The sequence below is a fragment of the Ovis aries genome, chromosome 4 (assembly GCF_016772045.2).
Source record: "Ovis aries strain OAR_USU_Benz2616 breed Rambouillet chromosome 4, ARS-UI_Ramb_v3.0, whole genome shotgun sequence".
In the NCBI taxonomy this organism is placed as follows: Eukaryota; Metazoa; Chordata; class Mammalia; order Artiodactyla; family Bovidae; genus Ovis; species Ovis aries.
This window is the reverse complement of record NC_056057.1, coordinates 100,343,957-100,363,436: the sequence shown is the minus strand read 5'-3', so window position 1 is coordinate 100,363,436 and position 19,480 is coordinate 100,343,957. Positions and strand designations below refer to the sequence as shown.

General features: G+C 39.9%; 1 protein-coding gene across 1 annotated transcript in view; it reads right to left on the bottom strand.

Annotated features, from left to right (window-relative positions):
• Positions 1 to 19,480, bottom strand: part of AGBL3 (AGBL carboxypeptidase 3) — a 101,388-nt gene extending 81,908 nt beyond the window's left edge. Inside the window, exons 1-4 of the mRNA XM_060414888.1 lie at positions 19,037 to 19,480; positions 17,698 to 17,805; positions 16,783 to 16,843; positions 4,803 to 4,988 (exon numbers count right to left, since the gene is read on the bottom strand). Coding sequence (XP_060270871.1) covers positions 4,803 to 4,988; positions 16,783 to 16,843; positions 17,698 to 17,760 — 310 coding nt within the window. The 5' untranslated portion in view covers positions 17,761 to 17,805; positions 19,037 to 19,480. The remainder of the gene's footprint in view (positions 1 to 4,802; positions 4,989 to 16,782; positions 16,844 to 17,697; positions 17,806 to 19,036) is intronic.

The following is a 19,480-nucleotide window of genomic DNA, read 5'->3' as shown; positions in this document are numbered from 1 at the left end:
ACCACTATGACCAGCTGAACCCTCCATTTCCATATTCATCATTTGTACCAATCGTAGCCCTAACTCTAACCCGAATCATGTGAATCCCCCTAGCTATACCCTACCCCCTCATTAATATAAGTCTAGGAGAGCAGTTCTCCTGGGTTTCCTTACCCTACTGCTCTCCACCCAGGTGCCCTTTCCCAATAAAATCTCTTGCTTTGTGAGCACGTGTCTCCTTGGACAATTCATTTCCGAGTATTAGACAAGAGCCCAGTTTTGGGCCCTGAAAGGGGTCCCTCTTCCTGCAACAAATGGCGACTCTGGTGGGGACTCTTCTTTGCTGAGACTGACATCCTGCCACTTGGGGTACTCAGGGGCCAGCTTGCCTGCCAATGGACCAGACCAGTGGCCACAACAGGAACCCTTTTGTCCCTGGTCTCCTCCTGATGCAGACAACTGGCTAGAGTGCCCCGACTGGTAAGGAACAAGAGACTTTGTTGACCTCTCTCCCCTTCCCTCTCTCTTTCCTCTCCTTAACCCTTCCTATCCTTCCGTTTTAGTCCCTCAGTCCTGGACGCAGGAATCTGGTCAAAGGGCCCTCAGCCTGAGCTGAGGATTGGAGACTGATCACCTCCTCTTGGCAGAGAACTCGAATTCTGGTTCTGGTCTGGTCTGATTTCTGGTAGGGTCGAGTTCTGGTCCTCCCGTCTCTGGAGGCTCAGGGAAAAGTCCCATAACACCTGGGTATCTGTAGGTGGCAGGAGACATCTGTAAGGCCATCCCTTTCACTCCCCCTCGCCCCTGCCTCCTCCCCCTTCTTCTTTCAACCTGGCTTCCTTTCCTCCCTTGAAATCTTTGATGTTAGTACTTGGATCTGAAGTTCTGTGTCTCTATAGGTTTTCTGAGAGACTGTATTCTTGTATTTAAGGGCTTCCCTGTTGGTGCAGAGGCTAAAGCGTCTGCCTGCAATATGGGAGACCTGGGTTCAATCCCTGGGTCAGGAAGATCCCCTAGAGAAGGAAATGGCAACTCACTCCAGTATTCTCGCCTGGAGAATCCCATGGATGGAGGAGCTTGGTGGGCTACAGTCCGCGGGTCGCAAAGAGTCGTACACAACTGAGTGACTTCACTTTCACTTCACTTTCAGAAGTATTATTTATAGTTATATAAAGCCTAGCTGTAAACTCCACCTTATGAGCTGGATGGGCTTCCAACTCAAAATACTTACTAATTGTGCTGCCTGATGAGCAGCAGCACAATTTCATATGAAGCAACACTAGTAATTATTCTTTTATAGGTTCTCTTAATAAATAGATCTTTCACCCTTAAAACCCTCATCACAAGAACATTTACAAATAATCTTCCCATCATGACCCCTAGTTATATGATTTATTTCCACTCTAGCAGAAACTAACTGAGCTTTTTTTTGACGTAACAGAAAACTCTGAACTTGTATCAGGTTTCAACACAGAATATGCAGCAGGTACGTTTGTTGTATTTTTCTTAAGCAGACATTATCAGAATAAACATTTTTACAATAATCCTGTTGCTAGGAGCACTCCATAGCCCTATATACCAGATCTATACACAACCAACTTCATTATCAGAACACTATCACTAACAATCTTTTCCTATGAATTTGGAAAAAAAATTTCATACTACTAACGCTTGTTATTGTTGTTCAGTTGCTAAGTTGTGTCCAATTCTTTGCAAACCCATGAACTGCAGCACAACAGGCTTCCCTGTCCTTCAATATCTCCCAGAATAGCTCTAACTCATGTCCATTGAGTTCGTGATGCCATGTAATGCTAGTCCAAATCATATGACACGTCTCATTATATTATTATAATATCAGGCTTCTACAGTACCAACCATCCCTCCATAAACATAAGAAGTATGTCTGATAAAAGTCACTTTGATAGTAAATAGAGGTTTAAATTCTCTTAACTTTAGAATCATAGGAATTGAACCTACCCTTAAGAACTCAAAATTCTTTCTGCTACCATATAATACCATATTCTATAGGAAAGTCAGCTAAATGAGCCATTAGGCCCATCCCTAAAATGTTGGTTTATACCCTTCCTGTACTAATAAATCCCATCACATTATCATCATCCTAATAACCATTATCTTAGGAATCATGACAACCAGATCCCACTGACTATTAATCTGAATTGCTTTTGAAATATACTAGCCATTCAGTTCAGTTCAGTTCAGTTGCTCAGTCGTGTCCGACTTTGCGACCCCATGGATTGCAGCAAGCCAGGCTTCCCTGTCCATCACCAACTCCTGGACCGTATTCAAACTCATGTGCATTGAGTCAGTGATGCCATCCAACCATCTCATCCTCTGTCATCCCCTTCTCCTCCTGCCTTCAATCTTTCTCAGATAGCTGGTAAGAAGTTGCTGTATAACACAGGGAGCCTAGCCTGGCACTCTGTGAAAAAACAACCAAAAAAGTGTTGAGAGAGACATGAGAATTTCAAAACCCAGAAGTCATGGAAAAACAGTAGACATACTGATTATATAAAAATTAAAATTTTCTGAATGATAAAGTGACAAACTAAGAAGAAAAGAATGCCAGGTCTATGACATAGTAAGCCAGCCCACTCCAGTACCCTTGCCTGGATGTAGGAGCCTGGCGGGCTGCCGTCTATGGGGTCACACAGAGTCGAACACGACTGAAGCGACTTAGCAGCATTAGCTGCAAGCCAACCTCCTGAATATGTAGGTAGCATTTACAGACCAAGAAAAGGAAAAGTACAACCAATAACAAAATGGGCAAAGTATTTTTATCAAACAGTTCACATAAAAATCAGTAAATATACTTATTGTTCATTTGTATTTCTATTTAAATTCTTAGCCCATCTTTTTTAGTCTGGTTATTATTCTCTTATTAAGCTACAGCAATTCTTATATATTTTAGAGATTTTGTGATGCGAAAGTCGCTCAGTTGTGTCCTACTCTCTGCATGGAATTCTCCAGGCCAGAATACTGGAGTGGGTAGCCTCCTTCCCAACCCAGGGATCAAACCCAGGTCTTCCACATTGCAGGCAGATTCTTTACCAGTTCAGCCACAAGGGATTAACCCTTATCAGATATGTTTTGCAAATATTTTTCCTCATTCCACAAGCTGCCTTTTCACTATTTTGATTATTTCCTTTGGGTGCAGAAGCTTTTTAGTTTGATGTATATTTCCATTTGTCTCTTTTTGCTTTTGTTGCCTGTGTTTTTCCTGTCATACCCATGATATCACTGCCAAGAACAATGTCATGAAGCTTCCTCCTCCTTTTTTTCTAGCAGTTTTACAGTTTCAGACCTTAAGTTTGTCTTTAGTCTGTTTTAAGTTGATTTTTTATAAGATAAAGTCCCAATTTCATTACTTTGCATGTTGACATCCAATTTTCTCAACATTTTTAAATAGACTCTCTCTCCCCCATTGTGGATTCTTGGCACTCTTATTAAATATCAGTTGGCATATATGCATGGATTTATTTCTGGAGTCTGAATCTGCCTGCCAATACAGGAGACACAAGTTTGATTCCTGGGTGGGGAAGATCCCCTGGAGGAAGGAAATGGCAACCCACTCCAGTATTCTTGCCTGGGAAATCCCATGGACAGAAGAGCCTGACAGGCTATAGTCCATGGAGTCGCAAAGAGTTAGACATGACTTAGTAACTAAACAACAACAATTCTGTTCCATAGGCCTGTATTTGTGTCCTTATGCCAGTGACATACTGTTTTGGTTACTGTAGTTTTTTGGTAATATATTTTGAAATCAGAATGTGTGATGTCTACAGCTTTGTTCTTCTTTCTCAAGACTGATATGTCTATGTATGGCCTTTTGTGGTTCCATCTGAATTTAGAGTTGTTTATTATTTCTATAAAAAAATACCATTGTAAAATTTTGATAAAGATTGCATTGTCAACATCAAAAATCTTTGGAGAATTGAAAATCAAAGCCACAGTAAGACATCATCTTATACATGTTAGGATGGTATGGAGAAATGGAGTATTTTCTGCCCTATCAATTCACAACGATGTCACAGCGAGGAACTAAGGATTTGAGTAATCAAATTGCAGGATGCTGGCCCCAGATAGCTGAGATGCATAAGAAAGGAGTGATATCAATAAGCCCAGACTTAGAAAATGATTTCAATATAAAAATGATTTCAGTAAGCCCATACATAGAATTTCAGTAAGAAAATGATCTCACTAAGCCCATACATAGAAAAGTGCTAAATTTCTTGAAATAATCTGGTTTTCCTTAATTAACAATAATCTTTTGATGTTTAGACTACCTGCCCCTTGCTGCAAACTTCTATATAAGCAGACTCCTCCCCCTGATTTCTTGGAACAGCTGTCTCAGGGTTACTAGAGATGCTGTCTCCCGAGCCTGAAGTCCTAAAAAATTCCCACCAAATAAAGCAAAACTCTCACCTTCTAGGTTGTGACTACTTTTTTAAGTTGACTACTTTTTGGCTATTATCCAAAAACCAAAAGATAGTGTTGACGAGGATGTGGAAAAAATGGAATTGAATTGAAAAGTAAGTATAAATATAGACTAGAGTTCAAAGACTTCACATTAAAAAATGCAAAATATTTTAAATATATTTGGAATAAATAAAATATATTTTGAAGTCGATTTCACTTTATCTTTTTAAATGTTTAGCTACCAAAAAATTATAAATTATATACATGGTTTGTGTTATATTTCTGCTGGAACATACTATTTAATACCAAGAGTGTTTTTACTGAAGTCAGGTTTGGCACAGTAAGTCTGCCAATGTTTGAATCCCCAAAACTTGCTAAGAACATACCAATATGTTCGATTTTTTCATCAATGACCTCACAGTGGTATGGCCACCGTGTTGGGCTCAGCGGACCAGAAGACGAGACACCATATAAATCTCGTGGTTTACGAAGACGTGGCACCCATCTCCCTAGCTGATATTCCAATAGTATCTGTGTAGTCCGGGGGAAAAATGGGTCACTAATAGAGTCAGCTGAAAAAGGATTCAAACACAATCATGAGTGATAAGAAGGATAAACCCCAATTCCTATAATTATTTTACATAGTCTTTTTTCTAATAACATTAATTTATGAATACTTGTGGATATTGTTATAAAATGTTATATTTCATGGCATTTAAAAAAATAAAAGATTAATGAAATTTTAAAATAATTTTCGCAATAGCTAGAAAATATCTGTTGGCCTTATATGCTATTAATTTATGCTAAATTCTCACTGCTACCCCCAAAATACCTGTTTCTTACAATTTTTCTAGCAAACTGTCTATGGTTAAGCCTTCTTAAACTTAATCAAACTGAAGTGAAGTGAAGTGAAGTCGCTCAGTCGTGTCCGATTCTTTGTGACCCCGTGGACTGCAGCCCAGCAGCTCCTCTGTCCATGGGATTTTCCAGGCAAGAATACTGGAGTGGGTTGCCATTTCTTCCTCCAGGGGATCTTCCCGACCCGGGAATCAAACCCAGGTCTCCCGCAATGCGGGCAGGTGCAGGCAGACGCTTTAACCTCTGAGCCACCAGGGCTGCAACATTTGTTTAATGCATTAAAAGACACACACTGACCTTAATTCCTGACCACCTACTAGAACTATATTCTCAGAGCTTGCAAGTGAACTCTGATACAACTTCTCAATTCTCATTTCAGGGTCATTATGTGATATAACCCCAGGAACATATTTGCATAAAGTACAATGAGGTTGTTCCAAGTAGGTAATGCAGTGGCCATCTTTTTATGGGATAATTATGGACCATCAATGTGATGTTGATAATCATACCTCTTTAAGCTCTGTTCCCTTGTTTTTTTAATGATGCTACACTTCCTAGTTTTCTTCTGTTTTCCACATACTTGGTTCTCCATTTTTTCTCACTGACTTCTTTGCTCTTTCACCTCTGAAATGTGGGTTTTTAGATTTAATTTTTGGCTATTTTTTGTACAATAGCAGATATACCAATGGCAACCCACTCCAGTATTCTTGCCTGGAGACTCCTGTGGACAGAGGAGCCTAATGGGCTGCCGTCTATGGGGTCGCACAGAGTCGGACATGACTGAAGCAACTTAGTAGCAGCAGCAGCAGATATATCAATTGGACTAGGAGTCAGACAAACTGAGTTCTATTCTACCACTCTGTTTTTATATGATTTTGGTTGGCCAATCAGCCTCTTTGAACATAAATCTTACTATATGCAAATAAGGGATAATAATACCTTCCCTTGCTACTTCTCAGAACTTTTACTTGGATCCATTTATCCAACAGTTATTAACCATCTAGCATTCCACTGTGTGAATAGAGGATATTTTGTCTAATTTACAGTATGACTCAAAAATGACAAGGTACCAATTTATGACTAAGAAAATAAAATTAGATTTGTACCTCTCACTATTTTGTAAATTCATACAGAAATTAAATATAAAAATTCAAACAAGTAGGTAAAAGGACTTAGAGGAAATTTAGAAGATGATATTCATGATCTTGGCATAGAGAAGGTCTTTGTAGCTTTTAAACAGGTATAAAAATAAAGAGCCATAAATAAGTAACAACAAATTTAACATCAAAATAATTCTAAGTAACAGAAACAATGTAAACAAAGTTAACAAAGAATCATTATGAATGGGCAATTCATAACAAGGTAGAATATAAATACTCAAGCATAGGAAACAATTCTCAATTTCTGTAGCAATCAAGAAAACGTTAGCTAAAATAGTGAGTTACCGTCTTTCTTCCAACAGATAGGCAAAATTTTAAAGAGAAAAATGTGGGGGAAGAAGTCTGCAAAATAGTACTATAAATTTTCTATGAGTATGGGTATAGGTATGTATACAAATGAAAAGACAAAGGTCTAGAAGGGTACATACCAAACTGAGAACAGTGGTTATCTCAAAAAGGAAGATCTGTTTTAGGATGGTGGTGAAAATGATCAAATAGAGATAAAAACCTTATCTTCAATTTCAGAATATCTCTGATATGTGAATATTTAGAAGAAATATTTTAATGTATATTTGAAAGTACTCTAAAACAGAGTAAAAATTTAAAAAATCAAGTATACATCAAGATGGTCATATACATGTACGTTTGCAAATGAATGACTTTATTATAGAAACTCTTCACACAGGCGTACTTCATTTTACATAAGGATGTATTTTCAAAACATAATGTTTAGGAAAATTAAAATTTGAATCATATTGTAGTTGCATTTAAAGGACTAATTATTTAAAGAAACGTCAAGGTGGACTTCCCTGGCATTCCAGTGGTTAAGACTATGCTCCCAATGCAGGGGGCATGGTTTGGATCCCTGGTCAGGGAACTAAGATCCTGCATGCCACCACACAGCATGGCCAGAAAAAAAAAAAAATGCAAAATGTCAAGGTAAATTCTTATGTTAGGTGAAGTCCTCTATAATGACCACTTTCATTTAGTTTATATAAAAATCAAACAAACCTTAAAAGTTTGAACTTCAGGGGAAGATCAAGATGACAAAATAGGACCATGAGGTGCTCACCCCTCCCAACAAATACATTTAAGAAAACCTCCATGTGGCACAATTCTCAGAGAAAACTAACTGGAAACTGGCAGAAGGTCTCCGATATAACTAAAGCAGCAAGAAAGACCTTCATGTAACCTGGGAAGACAGATAAAAAGGGCACCAAGTCAGGTAGGACTTGTGCCTCTGAGAGGGATCTGTAAGGAAGAGAATGTTGCGTGGGCAGACCCTTACCCTGGGGAGGGAGCAGACAGACTCACAATCAGGGCATCCCTGTCCTGGGTCCTGCACAAGGAGACAAGCCCCCTTGCCTGCTGGGAAATCCACTGAGACGGAGAAAAGGGCTGGAGGAACCTAGACTCTTCCTGTGAGGGGTGCACGTGAGTTGGTTGACTGGGTGGAGCTGGCAGCTCTGCCTTGCACTGGCAGCCGCTGCCTTGCTGCACTTCCCAAACCGAAGGGGTGAGCACCCTGTCCCCACTCACTGCATACCACAACCTGGCATCAGATAAGGGCAAAGATTTCGTCTAACTACACAGAATCATACCAGGGTGCCTGGGTGTGATGCAGGCAGAGCTGTGAAGACCACTGTGTACACACTAGGCAGTGCCACAAGAATGTGTGAAGCAGCTAAGTGCTAAACCTTGGGTGCACAGGCCATGGTCAAGAATATGCCACAGCTTGTTTCCCAGTGACTGCACTCGGGCTCCGTCCACCCCACTGCAGCTCAGCGCCAGATGTGGGGCAGACAGGTCCAGGGAGAAGTGTGCCAGAGAGGCAGCCCAGGTCACAAGGTAGCAGCAGAGCCACCTCAATTCCTGCAGCCACAATGTCCACGTCCCCGGCCCCAGTCTACTCCACACCACAGCCCTGTACTGTATCTGGGACAAACACAATGGACAAAGGGATATGACTTTGAGCTGCTTCTGAGAGGAACTGTGATACTTACCCAAGTGATGCACAGGTGCACTGTGACCTCAGGAGCACACTAGCTTCCGCAATCACCTCCTTTAGGAAGGGGCAAACACTCAAAGGTAATGGAGCCTTTTCCAACCCAACCCTCAGCACTTCTACTCCAAAAACTGGGGAGCAGACAGAACCCAACTAGGCAGTGACGACCACAAAGAAAGAGGAACCCTAGCCTACATGGAGCACAGCCTCTAGACACTACGAAACCAATCACACCTCTTCACTTATCAAGGGGTCAAGTGACCAAGCTGCAAGTTCAAAAAGGAAGTTATAAAAATGCTAAAGAAACAATGCTATAGAAAGAAAATCCTAAATATGCTACCAGAGAAGTACTAGAACTCAATGAATTTGGTAAAGTTGCAGTATACAAAATTAACACACAGAAATATCTTGCGGAAATTCCTACACACTAACAATGAGAAATCAGAAAGAGAAATTAATGAAACAATTCCATTACCATCACATCAAAAATAATAACCTACCAAAGGAGACAAAAGACCTGTACTCTGAAAATTATTAATATCAGACACTTATGAAAGAAATAGATGACACAAATAGATGGAAAGATATATGATGTTTTTGGATCAGAAGGATCAATCTTGTCAAAATGACTATACTACTACCCAAGGCAATCTACAGATTCAGTGCAATCCCTATCAAATTACCAATGGAGTTTTTCACAGAACTAGACAATAACTTTTTTCAGTTTGTATGGAAACACAAAAGACCCCAAATAGCCAAAGCAATCCTGAGAAAGAAAAATGGAGGTAGAGGAATCAGGCTCCCTGACTTTAGACTATACTACAAATCAGTATGGTACTGGCACAAAACGCTGATGCTGGGAAAGACTGAAGGCAATACAAGAAGGGGACAACAGAGGATGCAATGGTTAGATAGTATCACTGACTCAGTGGACATGAAATATGAGCAAACTCCGGGAAATAGTGGAGGACAGAGGAGCCTGGCATGCTACAGTCTATGAGGTCACAAAGCTTCAGATATGACTTAGCGACTGAACAACAACTGGCACAAAAATAAACATGTACATCAATGGAAAAAGACAGAAAACCCAGAAATAAGCCCCTACCCTTATGGTCAATTAATCTGTGACAAAGGAGGCAAGAATATACAATAAAGAAAACACAATCTTTCAATAAGTTGTGCTGGGAAAACCGGACAGCTACATGTAAAAGAATGAAATTAGAAAGTTCTCTAACACCATACACAAAAATAAATTCAAAATGGATCTTCCTGACCCAGGGATTGAACCTGGGTCTCCTGCAATACAGTCAAGATTCTTTATGGTCTGGGCTGCCAAGGAAGCCCATAATTTATGTGATTATATGCTAAAGAGAGATGTTAGAATTACAGAAACTCCCTGCATTGATTTTTGCTTACTCATCTAAGACAGCAGGGATGAGCTGCTTCTTTATTCTGTAGTAAACATGGGACTGTTTTCATTTCTTGACTCTTCTGTAAATCTCTGTCAGTTTTTGGATCATAGGAAACTATGTTCAGGCCTCTGAGACTGGGCCCACCCCAACCCAAGGAGCAGGCTTGGTGGGCTGCAGAGGGCATGATGGAGGTGTTCACTTCCTTTTCCTGTGCCCTAATCACTCAGACATGGCTTTGGCTTAAGCTTCGAGCCTTTATTCTACACCACAAACAATCCCCCATAAATTAAAACACATCAATCTCTTTGTGGACAGTGTCTCTTGAGTCTGGGCCAGTCTTCCCCAGGAGGTAGAGGGATATCCACACTTCTAGAGGTATCCTGAGGTTTCTATCAGAAAGGTCTGCTCAGCATCTTGCATTCTGGCAATCTAGCCTCAGTTCAGCTGATCAGTCATGTCTGACTCTTTGCGACCCCATGGACTGCAGCACGCCAGGCTTCCCTGTCCTTCATCAACTCACGGAGCTTGCTCAAACTCATGCCCATTGAGTCGGTGATGCCATCCAACTACCTCATCTTCTGTCATACCCTTCTCCTCCAGCCTTCAATCTTTCCCAGCATCAGTCTTCTTCCAGTGAGTCAGCTCTTCACATCAGGTGGCCAAAGTATTGGAGCTTCAGCTTCAGCATCAGTCCTTCCAATGAATATTTAAGATTGATTTCCTTTAGGATTGACTGGTTTGATCTCCTTGCAGTCCAAGGGACTCTCAAGAGTCTTCTCCAACACCACAGTTCAACAGCATCAATTCTTCGGCACTCAGCTTTCTTTACAGTCCAACACACACATCCATACATGACTACTGGAAAAACCATAGCTTTGAACTAGATGGACCTTTGTTGGCAAAGTAATGTCTCTGCTTTTGAATATGCTATCTAGATTGGTCATGACTTCCCTTCCAAGGAGCAAGCGTCATTTAATTTCATGGCTACAGTCACCATCTGCAGTGATTTTGGAGCCCAAAAATGAGAGAGCAGATGGTGCTGTATGCAGGTCAAGAAGCATCAGTTAGAACTGGACATTGAACAACAGACTGGTTCCAAATCAGGAAAGGAGTACTTCAAGGCTGTATATTGTCACCCTGCTTATTTAACTTATATGCAGAATATATCATGCAAAATTCTGGGCTGGATGAAGCACAAGATGGAATCAAAATTGCCAGGAGAAATATCAATAACCTCAGATATGCAGATGGCACCACACTTATGGCAGAAAGTGAGGAAGAATTAAAAAGCCTCTTGATGAAAGTGAAAAGATGAGAGTGAAAAAGTTAGCTTAAAACTCAACATTCAGAAAACGAAGATCATGGCCTCTGGTTCCATCACTTCATGGCAAATAGATGGGGAAACAGTGGCTGACTTTATTTTTTGGGGCTCCAAAATCACTGCAGATGGTGGTCTGGTATTCCCATCTCTTTCAGAATTTTCCACATTTTATTGTGATCCACACAGTCAAAGGCTTTGGCATAGTCAATAAAGCAGAAATAGATGTTTTTCTGGAACTCTCTTGCTTTTTCAATGATCCAGTGGATGTTGGTAATTTGACCTCTGGTTCCTCGGCCTTTGCTAAAATCAGCTTGAACATCTGGAAGTTCATGGTTCACATACTTTTGGAGCCTCACTTGGAGAATTTTAAGCATTACTTTGCTGGCATGTGCTGCTGCTGCTGCTGCTACTAAGTCGCTTCAGTCATGTCCGACTCTGTGCGACCCCATAGACGACAGCCTACCAGGCTCCCCCATCCTTGGGATTCTCCAGGCAAGAACACTGGAGTGGGTTGCCATTTCCTTCTCCAGTGCATGAAAGTGAAAAGTGAAAGTGAAATCATTCAGTCGTGTCTGACCCTTCACAACCCCATGGACTGCTAGTGTGTGAGATAAGTGCAATTGTGTGGTAGTTTGAACATTCTTTGGCATTTCCTTTCTTTGGGATTGGAATGAAAACTGACCTTTTCCAGTCCTGTGGCCACTGCTGAGTTTTCCAAATTTGCTGGCATATTGAGTGGAGCACTTTTACAGCATCATCTTTTAGGATTTGAAAGAGCTCAACTGGAATTCCATCAACTCTACTAGCTTTGTTTGTGGTGATGCTTCCTAAGGCCCATTTGACTTCACATTCCAGGATGTCTGGCTTTAGGTGAGTGATCACACCATCATGGTTATCTGGGTCATGAAGATCTTTTTTCTATAGTTCTTCTGTGTATTTCTACCAGCTGTTCTTAACATCTTCTGCCTCTGTTAGGTCTATACCATTCCTGTCCTTTACTGTGACCATCTTTGCATGAAATGTTCCCTTGGTATCACTAATTTTCTTGAAGAGATAAAAAACTAAAAATAGAACCACCGTATGATCAAGCATCCCTTCACAGATCACAGCCTTGTCCTGAAGAAGGAGCTTGAATAACCCAAAGAAGCTATGAGCCATGCAGTGCAGGGCCACCCAATACAGATGGGTCATAGTGGAGAGTTCTGATAAAACGTGGTCCACTAGAGGACAGAATGACAAACCACTCCATCCAGTATTCTTGCCTGGAGAAACCCATGGACAGTATGAAAAGGCAAAAAGATACAACATTGGAAGGTGAGCCTGTCAGGTTCAGAGGTGTCCAATATACTACTGGGGAAGAGCCTAGGGCAATTACTAATAGCTCCAGAAAGAATGAAGCAGCAGGCCAAAGCAGAAACAACACTCAGCTGCGGATGTGTGTGATGGTGAAAGTAAAGTCGTATGCTGTAAAGAGCAATATTGCATAGGAATCTGGAATATTAGGTCCACATGGTGAAGAAGGAGATGGCAAGAGTGAACATCAGCATCTTAGGAATCAGTAAACTAAAATGGATGGGAATGAGTGAACTTAATTCAGGTGACCATTATGTCTACTACTGTGGGCAAGAATCCCTTAGAAAAAATGGAGCAGAATAGTAAGGAGAGATAAGGTGACCTTAAACGAACACTGCAAGAAAGCAGAAGAAAACAACAGAATGGGAAAGACTTAGAGAGCTCTTCAAGAAAACTGGAGATATAAAGGGAACATTTCATGCAAGGACAGCACAATAAATGACAGAAATGGCAAGGACCTAACAGCAGCAGAAGGTATTAAGAAGAGGTGGCAAGAATACACAGAAGAACTATACAAAAAAATGTATTAATGACCCAGATAACCATGATGGTGTGGTCACTCACTCACCTAGAGCCAGACATCCTGGAATGTGAAGTCTAGTGGGCCTTAGGAAGCAGTGCCATGAACAAAGCTAGGGGAGGTGATAGAATTCCAGCTAATCCTAAAAGATGATGCTGTTAAAGAGCTTCATTCACTATGTCAGCATTTTTAGAAAACTCAGCAGTGGCCAAAGGGCTGGAAAAGCTCAGTTTTCATTTCAATTCCAAAGAAGGACAGTACCAAAGAATGTTCAAAGTACTGCACAATTAGTGCTCATTTCACATGCCAGTAAGATTATGCTCAAAATCCTTCAAGCTAGGCTTCAGCAGTACACGAACTGAGAACTTCTAGATGTATAAGCTGGGTTTCGAAGAGGCAGAGGAACCAGAGATCAAACTGCCAAAATTCACTGGATCATAAAGAAAGCAAGGGATTTCCAGAAAAACATCTACTTCATTGATTACACTAAAGCCATTGACTGTGTAGATAACAATAAACTGGAAAATTCTTAAAGAGATGGGGATACCAAATCACCTTACTTGTCTCCTGAGAAATCTGTATGAGGGTCAAGAAGCAACAGTTAGAACCTTACATGGAATGACTGATTGGTTCAAAATTGGGAAAGGAGTATGGTAAGGCTGCATATTATCACCCTGTTTATTTAACTTATATGTGCCAGTGGTACAGAACCTGCCTGCCAATGCAGGAGACTGTAAGATGTGAGTTTCATCCCTGGGTCAGGAAGATCTTCTGGAGAAGAGCATGGCAACCCACTCCAGCATTCTTGCGTGAATCCCATGGATAGAGGAACCTGGTGGGCTACAGTCCACAGGGTTGCAAAGAGTTAGACATGACTCAAGTGACTTAGCACACATGATTTAGCATGCACACATGCAGAGTACATCATGCAAAATGACAGGTTGGATGAATCACAAGCTGGAATCAAGAATGACAGAAGAAATATTAACAACCTCAGATATGCAGATGATACTACTCTAATAGCAGAAAATGCAGAGGAACTAAAGAGCCTCTTGATAAGGGTGAAAGAGGAGAGTGAAAAAGCTGGCTTAAAACTCAACATTCAGAAAACTAAGATCATGGCATCCAGTCCCATCACTTCATGGCAAATTGAAGCGGAAAAGTGGAACAGTGACAGATTTTATTTTCTTGGGCTCCAAGAACACTCCAGATAGTGACTACAGCCATGAAATTAAAAGACTTGCTCCTTGGAAGGAAAGCTATGACAAACCTAGACAGCGTATTAAAAAGCAAAGACATCACTTTGCCCTCAAAGGTCCATCTAGTCAAAGCTATGGTTTTTCCAGTAGTCAATATGGATATGAGAGTTGGACCATAAAGAAAGCTGAGCATCAAAGAACTGATGCTTTTAAATTGTATTAGAGAAGAGTTTTTTTTGTTTGTTTTTTTTTTTTTTAGAGAAGAGTTTTGAGAATCCATTCAACTGCAAGGAGATCAAGCCAGTCAATCCTAAAGGAAATCAACCCTGAATATTCATTGGAAGGACTGAAGCTGAAGCGCCAATACTTTGGCTACCTGATGCAGAGTCAACCCATTGGAAAAGACTTTGATGCTGGGAAAGACTGAATGCAAAAGGAGAAGTGGGTGGCAGAGAATGACATGGTTAGATAGCATCATCAACTCAATGGACATGAATTTGAGCAAACCCTGGGAGGTAGTGAAGGACAAGGAAGCCTGGCAGGCTTAGTCCATGGGGTCACAAAGAGTTGGACTTAGTAACTGAACTTAGTTACTGGACAACAACAACATCATGATCTGGCAATCCCACTCCTGGGCATATATGCAGAGAAGACCATAATTCGAAAAGATAATGCACCCCAATGTTCATTTCAGTACTATTTACAATAGCCAAGACATGACAGCAAACTAAATGTCCATCAACAGAGGAATGGATAAGATGTGGTACATATATACAATGGAATACCACTCAGCTATAAAAAAGAACAAAATAATGTCATTTGTAGCAACATGGATGGACCTAGATATTATTATACTAAGTGAAGTAAGTCGGACAAAGACAAATATCATATGTATCACCAATATATGGAATCTAATTTTTAAAAATGATACAAACTTATTCATGAAACAGAAATAGACTGATAGATTTTGAAAACAAACATGGTAATCACAGGGGAAATGTTGTGGGGGAGGGATAAATAAGAAACTTGCACAGACCGCACCATGTGTAAGATAGATAACCAGCAAGGATCTACTGTATAACACAAGGAATTCTACTCAATATTCTGTAATAAACTTTATGAGAAAAGGATCTGAAAAAGAAATGAATATATGTATATGTATTACTGAATCACTTTGTTGCACACCTGATACTAACACAACACTGTAAATCAATTCCAATAAAATTTTATTCCAATAAAATTTTCCAATAAAATATTCCAATAAAATTTTAAAACAAACAAAAAGAACCCCAAACAATCTAGCCAAAAAATGAACAGAATACTTAAATAGATATTTTTCCAAAGAAGACACAGAGATGGCCAACAGGCACAGGAAAAGAGGCTCACCACTGATAATATTAGGGAAATGTAAATCAAAAGAACGATGAGGTTATCTCCTAACACAGGTCACAATGACTATCAAAAAGTCTGCAAAGAATAAAGCTGGAGAAGGTGTGGAGAAAAGGGAACGCTTATACACTGTTGGTAGGAATGTAAATTGGTGCAGCCACTATGGAAAACAGTATGGAAGTTTCTTAAAAAGCTAAAAATAGAACTGCCATATGATCCAGCAATCCCATTCCTGGGATTTATATCCAGAAATAACTAAAACTCTAATTAAAAAAGAGACATGTATCCCAATGTTCATAGCAGCACTATTTACAATAGCCTAGACTTGGAAGCTACCCAAGTCCCCATCAATAGATGACTGATTTAAGATGTATTGTATATAAACACATATATATATATAATAAAATATTACTCAGCCATAAAAATGAATGGGATATGGCCATTTGCAACAATATGGACCTCAAAAATACATGGATGGACCTTGAGAACATTATACCTGTATGTATGTAAGTCCAAGTTCCTTATTTACCCCTCCCCCACATTTCTCCTGTGGTAAACATGTTTGTTTTAAAAAATCTATCAGTCTATTTCTGTTTTGTAAATAAGTTCACTTGTATCATTTTTAAAAATACCTGTGAAGTAAGTTAGACAGAGGAAGACAAATGTCAATATAGTTTATATGTGGAATCTAAAAAATTCAATACATACAGATTTATAGACACAGAAAACAAATTTATGGTTATCACAGGGGAAAGGAAGTGGGAGGGATAAATTAGGAGTATGGGATTAACAACCTACTATACATAAAATAGATAAAAACGAGGCTTTACTGAATAACACAGGCAATTACATTATCTTCTAATAATCTATAATGGAAAATAATGTGAAAAACTATATATATTATATATATAACTGAGTCATTTTTCTGTATACCTGAAACAGAATATTGTAAATCTCCTATACTGCAATTTAAAAAAAAATGTTCAAACTCCAAAATACTTTTTATTAAAAATACATCTCTCCTTACCAATAACAGAATAATAACTCCTGTGTTATTCATTCTGACTTTTTTTTCTAGCTTTCTCTCATTTTTCATCTACTTAAGGTCTTATCAGAAAGAGAATGGAGAATATATGAATAATTTCAAACCTGTTAAAAGTGCACACTGATGGATGTCTTCATTTACAAACTTCATAAAGGTATCCTCATCCTAAAACAAGAGAATTTTAAAATATTTCTATTTTAAAAACAGCTTTCCAATCCAGAAATATTTTACATCTTAATGCTTAGAACTGAGTGTGTCATTAATCTTTAACAAACGAAAAAGGATTATTATCAGCTGTTGGTCTCAAATCACCCAACACTTTGAATATCCTGAAACAAAGTTTTCATCTTTTATTTCTCTTCTTCCACAGGCAAGGCCATATTAATGATTGTAGAGAAGAAATAGTTTAAAGATTCTTGATAAGCCTGGCAAAACAACTCAAATTCAACATAAAATTAACTGGAAAATGGAAGAAAGACAAGAAACCCAGAAAGCCGCGGACTTAATGGATTATACCTCATTTACGTAGTTTATTTTGGGACCTTAACTTACATAGATAATTTATACTTTACTAAAATGTGAAGGGAATTTCTTAGAAATATGTGCTGGAACCAGAAGAAATATCTTTAACTACTGCTAAACTATTTTGTTTAGAAAGAGATACTGTTTCCCCCCTCCCGGCTTTCTTCCTCTATGTACTTTTGCTACATCACTGCCACATGAAACCTATTACGGTGACACACAGCAGGTTTAGAAATAGGAGGTCCTACTATTAAGATAACTCAGAGAAGTCTTACCTAAAATACTTTCTCAAAAAAAACCCCAATATAGATTCTCTTTTTACATAGGGCATACTGCACACAGTAACAGCTTTGCTTTCAATCAATTTATTTCCCAACTTCAGTGACAAGTGATTTAAGTATCCAATTGATTGTTAGTCAATTGAATTTATAACATTTTTACTGGGAATTTGTATTTTATAACAAGTTTTAAGTAGGATAAAGTTGAGAAAAACATACTGATTCATCTTCATCACTGATTGTTCTGTCTGAATAGTCTTCCTTTTCTGAATCTTCTGACATCTCTTCCAATATCTGGCTCAAAATTTCTTTTATTATGTACGTCGGCTATAAAACAATTTGTAAGGAACTTGTTTGGCAGTTTTCTTTTTAAGCACACATTAAAATGTTTATCCCAAATATATTCAATTAATAGTGACAAAAGTTTTCTCTATAAAGGAAATTAGGACACAGCTAATTAAACCTTTACTTTCAAAGATTTAAATACATTTTCTATTTTTATTACAGACAAAAAACACAAAAGAAAAAACCAGTAAATAATTTAACTGAAAAAGGAATTTTCAGGGTACAAAGCCAAATCATCTACATCCTCTATTTACAATTAAATATCATACAGCGATAGAAAGTTCAGAATGAGCCTGAGGAATTAAAAAGCATGAATCAAAGAAAATTTACAATTACTGATTCAGGCATTGAGTTTCAACAATATAGTTATTTTTTTCTGCGTAATTTTTCAAATGAAAATAGGCTTTTATTCTCTGTATTTTGGTTGATATTCTGTAGATACTGTCCGTTCTAAATATTCGGTTTAAGTCTTACTGGAATTTCAATCGTTATCAGAAGGCTGTACTGACAACGACCATTAATCCTCCCTATGCGAGTATTCTCTTAAATGGCAAAGACAATGAAATAATAGAAATCGCTTGTCAAGAGTCTACTATTTTTGAGAGACTAAAGGAATTTACTAATTTTGAAACTACTGGTTTACGCTCTTTTCTACAAAATAGGTTTTAGAGCGTGGACTACATAAAGCCGCTCTTTTCAGCAAAGTGTTTCGAGCGTGGACTATATAAAGCCCAAGCTCCACAGCGGAAAAACTACGAATACAACAGAGAAGTCTGTCTTATGGATGATACCTTCAGCAGTAAGAGACTACAGGTTCCGTTTGGGGACCACAACTCCAATTTTGGAAAACTAAAATGGCCTCACCGACTCGATGGACGTGAGTCTGAGTGAACTCCGGGAGTTGCTGATGGAAAGGGAGGCCTGGCGTGCTGCGGTTCATGGGGTCGCAAAGAGTCGGACACGACTGAGCGACTGAACTGAACTGAAACTGGTATAAATCTTGGTTCTTTTTACGTGAAAATATGAGGCGCACCAACCTGCTGCTGCTAAGTCGCTTCAGGCGTGTCCGACTCTGTGCGACCCCATAGACGGCAGCCCACCAGGCTCCCCCGTCCCTGGGATTCTCCAGGCAAGAACACTGGAGTGGGTTGCCATTTCCTTCTCCATAAATCTTGGTTCTGTCTTTTTACGTGAAAATATGAGGCGCACCAACCTGCTGCAGGGTAAAACCTGAGCGGCAGGGACGCCACAGACACAGGCGGATCTAAGCGGCGCTCCCTCCGCGCGCGTCTTCTACCTCACAAGCGACACAGCCGGCACCGCCCCGCCCAGACGTGCGGGGGCCTTCCGCGGGCAGGAACAACTTCCTCGGCTGGAAGGACAGGGAAGCCACAATTCCCGGGCGGCCCAAGTGTTCCTCCCACACTCACTTCGCGACCCAGCAGTGGGGGGAAGGGCACATTTTCTCGGGCGCTATCTTTCCCCTTAGGGACTGTCCCCCTCGGCACTTCCCTGTCCCGTCGCGGCCACCTCCCCCTCGCCCCGAGTCTCCCGGCCAGGTCAGTCGTTCCGCGGCCCGGCAAGCCGCCTTTTCCGTGCCGGGAGCCGCAGCGCTGCCCCAGACGCCAACAGCCCCGACACTGGATAAAACGCTACT